Source organism: Myotis brandtii, unplaced genomic scaffold, assembly GCF_000412655.1.
Source record: "Myotis brandtii unplaced genomic scaffold, ASM41265v1 scaffold547, whole genome shotgun sequence".
NCBI lineage: Eukaryota > Metazoa > Chordata > Mammalia > Chiroptera > Vespertilionidae > Myotis > Myotis brandtii.
Window position 1 is genome coordinate 257,457 of NW_005370024.1, and position 4,961 is coordinate 262,417.

The 4,961-nt window shown below is 34.4% G+C and overlaps 1 protein-coding gene across 2 annotated transcripts in view; it reads right to left on the minus strand.

The window, feature by feature from the left end:
- The window catches only part of LOC102248072 (ligand-dependent nuclear receptor corepressor-like protein), a 113,628-nt gene that overhangs the window by 88,858 nt on the left and 19,809 nt on the right, over positions 1–4,961 (minus strand). For both annotated transcript variants that reach the window (XM_014549307.1, XM_005878121.2), the window contains 2 exons: positions 3,998–4,077; positions 2,951–3,080 (listed from right to left, as the gene is read on the minus strand). In XM_014549307.1, coding sequence (XP_014404793.1) covers positions 2,951–3,080; positions 3,998–4,077 — 210 coding nt within the window. The remainder of the gene's footprint in view (positions 1–2,950; positions 3,081–3,997; positions 4,078–4,961) is intronic.

Sequence of the window (4,961 nt, forward strand, 5' to 3'; positions counted from 1 at the left end):
GTTGATGATTTTACAGTACATGATTTTACATTTACCCAGTAATTATAATTCATGAAGTGCCGTTTTACCTTCAATACTGCTGCTTTCAACACAGTAGCTACTTTTAACAAAGTAGCTGCTTTCAACACAGTAGCTGCTTTCTACACAGCAGCTGCTCTCTACACATGTGTGACTGGTCCGCATAAGTACATTATGGTGCCAACCCTGTCACATACACCTGTATCTGTACGGGGTGTATGTGATTTGGTGAGCGAGATGATGTCATCACGCCGGGTACTCGTATGTGGGCGTATCTGCATGTGGGGGGACCCGCCTGTAGACCGATAGAGGAGTGGTGTCTCGGTTCCTAAGACCATCAAAAATATGTGTTTTCCGATGGTCTTAGGCGACCCCTGTGAAAGGGTCGTTCGACCTCCAAAGGGGTTGCGACCCACAGGTTGAGAACCGCTGCTATAAGGGAACTAATCGCTAAACCTATTCAGTTCATATAAAGGTAAAATGGAAACCCATAAAAATATAGAGTATTTCTCATAGGTCCCCTCTAGCCTAGCTAATTAAAAGAATTCTAGTCCTAGGCTGCTAAGTAGCAGAGAATAGGGTTTCTCTACTTAGTGCTTAAAAGGATCTAGATGCTCCTCACACAGGACATCTTATACCTTTTAAAATTTATTCTTGAGGACTCACATGTTCATAACACAGAACTGAAAGACACTTAACTTCTGTGTACTTTATTGTCTCTACCTGTTAAAAAGATAACTATTCCTACCTCTTAACATTGTTTAACTAAATGAGGTAAGGAACAAAAAGGGCTTAGTGCTCAATCATAATTGATGACATTCATTATCACCATTCCCAAAACCACTGTTAGAAAAGATAATAAGTAAGCTACAATAAGGATATTAACAGATTTCTTACGTTTTGGCAAGATGATCAACATGCATATGTTACTCAAAATAGCAACAGTTTTAAAGTGTCAGTAACACTAATGTTACTAATACCCAGTAACTAAATGTTCAAGTTTGGGAAATTTTCAGGAATCCAATAAAAACTTATCCAGTAAGATGTGCTATTAAGATATTATTTGCTACTCCAAAGGCTCAGAAGTACTTACTGTCTTTTAAACACATTTTTTGGCCTTTTATTTCAAAGTAGAGTTAATAGAACTAGCTAAACAAATGAAAATGTTGAGACTATTTACAAGATATTACTATTCTAGCCTAATCCTACTCAGAACATATTGGAAATCTCTAAAATGATGTTATTCAAAGAAAATTAAAAAACAAACAATTGCCTGGCTCGTGTGGCTCAGTGGTTGAGCATCAATCCATAAACCAGGAGGTCATGGTTTGATTCCCAATCAGGGCACATTCCCTGGGCTGTGGGCTCAATCCCCACTAGGGGGCATGTAGGAGACAGCTGATCAATGATTCTCTCTCATCTTTTATATTTCTATCTCTCTCCCTCTCCCTTCCTATGTCTGAAATGAATACTACTAAAAATATATTTTAAAAAAAACCCCACACAAAACAAAAACAACAAAAACCCAAGTAGAAAAATTGTTATGTTTAATTAAATCTGGAAAATTATGAACTAAAAGTAAAAAATTAACAAATATAAGACCAAAAGTAAAGCAAAAATACTAATAAGAATCTTTCATTTAAAAACTCTGTGATCCTTCAAAAACCTTGAAAAAAGCCAAAAATCCCCAAACGGAGAGGTCACTAAATATCCATGAATACTCACCCACTAGATCCAGATGCTTGAATCCACCAAAACAGTCACAAGTTTTTACTGATTACTATAATAGGGCAATGGAGCACAAGTTAACTCCATACTATCCCAAATTAAAGGTTATTATTACTGATAACTCCAGCGACCATTACAAATTACTCAAAGGAAAAGGAGATTGAATAATGAGTTCCAAGGTGAAACTTACTGTGTGCATGTGTGTAAATGTGTACATTTCCTCTAGTTCTCTTAGTGATATAAATCTGATAATATAATTCTTCTTGTAAGTGTAAATATATTGGCAGAATAAAATTTTTAAAACTAATGCTATAAAATTCTTAAAGAAAACATGTAAACTATTTTTCATATTGGTTCAGATAGAAATTTGAGAAAAGAATTTGTTGTTTAAAGACTGCCTATTTCTCAACACAGTATGTCAGTAACACAAGAAAAGATTTTCAGTCCCCTGCACATATGTGTGTGTGTGTGTGTGTGTGTGTGTGTGTATATTTCTTATGTTAGGCCTTTTAATATACTAGTGATTCTTCTAATCAGAAAATTCTCATATTTCAACACATAAAAGACCTCCTAACATTTAAGATTATACAAAAGCCTGCTTTCTTAAAGATGAGAAGTGTTTTCAATATTATTAAAACTTGAAAGTTAACAATTTAACAGAAAATATTTGATATTACCTAATTTCAAACAGGATTAAAAGCAAAACAGGGTCAATATCTAGAAGAAGACAGTAATGTTTTTCTCAATCTCTGGAAGTTGGGGTTAGAATGATCTCCCTCCCATCCTGTATTCCTCTACACCATGACTTACTATGTGGTGAAAATTAAGACACACTACTACTGTAGAAATGGCCAAAAACAAAAAATGGAAGATTCTATATTTCTATATTTTCCCCAGGTAACGAAGATGTAAAAGCTACTTCTACCTGATAATGTGTAGCAAGTAAAGTAACAAATGAAACAAGCCTCATTTGGTTTATATAGTTTAGATAAACAGGAATTAAAAAGAATACTGACATTTTAATGTCAAGTAAGCATACTCAAGCTACCAAAGAAACAGCTGATAAATGCTATAATTTATTCTAAAGATAGTTTTGCAATGTAATATATCTATCACTTATTAAACATGAAAGAACATTTGAAGTCTTGAGAACAGCAACAAAATAAGGAACACCAGAAGCATAAGAAATGTGTACCAACATTACCTTTCTTTCGAAAGAGTGCATTTAGGTAATTTTCTGCTTGGCATTCAATCTTTTCAGTGTTGGACTGGCCCTGAGATGATAGTTCCTCTGTTGGTGTTGACTGTGAAGAATCAAGAGATGGTATACAATCCTAAAATTATATATATATAAAAAAACACCAACATTAAAAAAATCACTTTTTTAACTGTGGGATTCCATTAAAAATGGCAAAAAAAATTAACTCTCTAAATGCTCATTTGTTCTATCTTTTAAATATATCAAATTATATAGAGAATATTAAATTTGAAACAGGAGTCAGGAAAAAAGAAATTTAGCTCTAATAGAGGGCCAACTTAGCCTTATTTTTTAGCAAAACTATAATCAAAAAAGAGGGAAGAGCAGATAAGATATATTGCTGAATAATTTCACTATATAACATGCCAGCAATGAGAATTTTAACAACAAAGCAGTTATGTTTACCTACTAATCTGACCAAAACAGGTACAGGTTCTTGAGTTCTCATTTCCTCTCAGCCCTCTCACAACAGTACGTAAAGAATTAGGATCCAACCATACAAGAAGATGCTGCTTGTCTAGTTTATACCCTGTTTACAGTAGACACTAATATTTAATAATTTACACAGGAGATGATTACGATATCCAAAAGACTTCAAGAGAAAGAAGAAAGTTAAAATGTAGTACCACATTATTCTCCAACTACTGATTCCTGAGAAATCAGCCTGTAGGATGGTCTCAGACCAAACCAGGACTCCAAGATCATCAGCCTTGTCTATGTAAATACAAAACAGATCTGAACTGATTTCATGAGTTAGGGAGCTATGAAAAAGAAATGTGAAATAAGCAAAAAAGATGCGTAGTTTGGGATTTTCACCTACTAGATAAGCTAAATGTTAGATTTCTAACATGAGACTTTAATTTTCTTCTCATTACCAAAATCAAGTATTTATATTCTACTATAAGTCACAAAGTTTCAAAACAAATTAAGTTTAAAAATTGTGTTACAATTGTGCAAATGGTTTAGAAATAATTTCATAGCACTGAAACTTACACTGACTGCTTCTCTTTGTAGGTTACAAAATGAACATTTTTCATCCATAGACCAGTCGGTCAGTTCCTCTGGTTCACAGTCTTTAAAAGAGGGAAAAATATTCATTAAATACACTAACTTTATTAAAACAAATAAAAATACCACTCTCCAGAGCAATGGCTCATGTAAAAAAACTACTAACAGTAAGGGGAAAACACCTAAATTAAACTGGTGACATCTAGAAAGAAATAAACAGAGAAGGCTGTAAGGAGAGTATTTTTGCACTATTAGGGGATAAAGTGGCAAGAACAATGAGCTGGTTATAAATTAATTTTCTAACAATAGGGTTCATATAGCCTCTGCAAGATTCAATTTATCATTGCCTATTAATTTTTTATTTTCACTATGAAATAAATCAGAACAAAGAGATATGGGAGAAAGAATAAATTTTGCATACTATGAAAGACAACATAAAACAGAGAAATGGAATAAAGCACCAAAAAGCCCATAGATTTGAGAACATGGAATGCTGTCCAAGATAAAAGTAGAAATCCAGCCCTGACCAGTTTGGCTCAGTGGATAGAGCGTTGGCCTGCAGACTCAAGGGTCCCAGGTTCGGTTCCGGTCAAGGGCATGTACCTTGGTTGCAGGCACATCCCTGGTGGGGAGTGTGCAGGAGGCAGCTGATCGATGTTTCTCTCCCATCGATGTTTCTATCCCTCTCCCTTCCTCTCTGTAAAAAAATCAATAAAATATATTTTTTAAAAAAGAAGTAGAAATCCACAGCTAAAAAGTCAGACCAGATTTTTATTACATTGTTTAAAGGCTTGTTGAAGGAGTTAGAGCAAAAACCAGGTAAACAAGTTATATTATTCAACACACAACATGACTTTTTTTTTTTTTTTCAGAAGAATGGTCCTTTATAATTCAACTAGAGGCCCGGTACACAAAAATTTATGCACGGGGGGGGGGGGGGGCCCCAGCC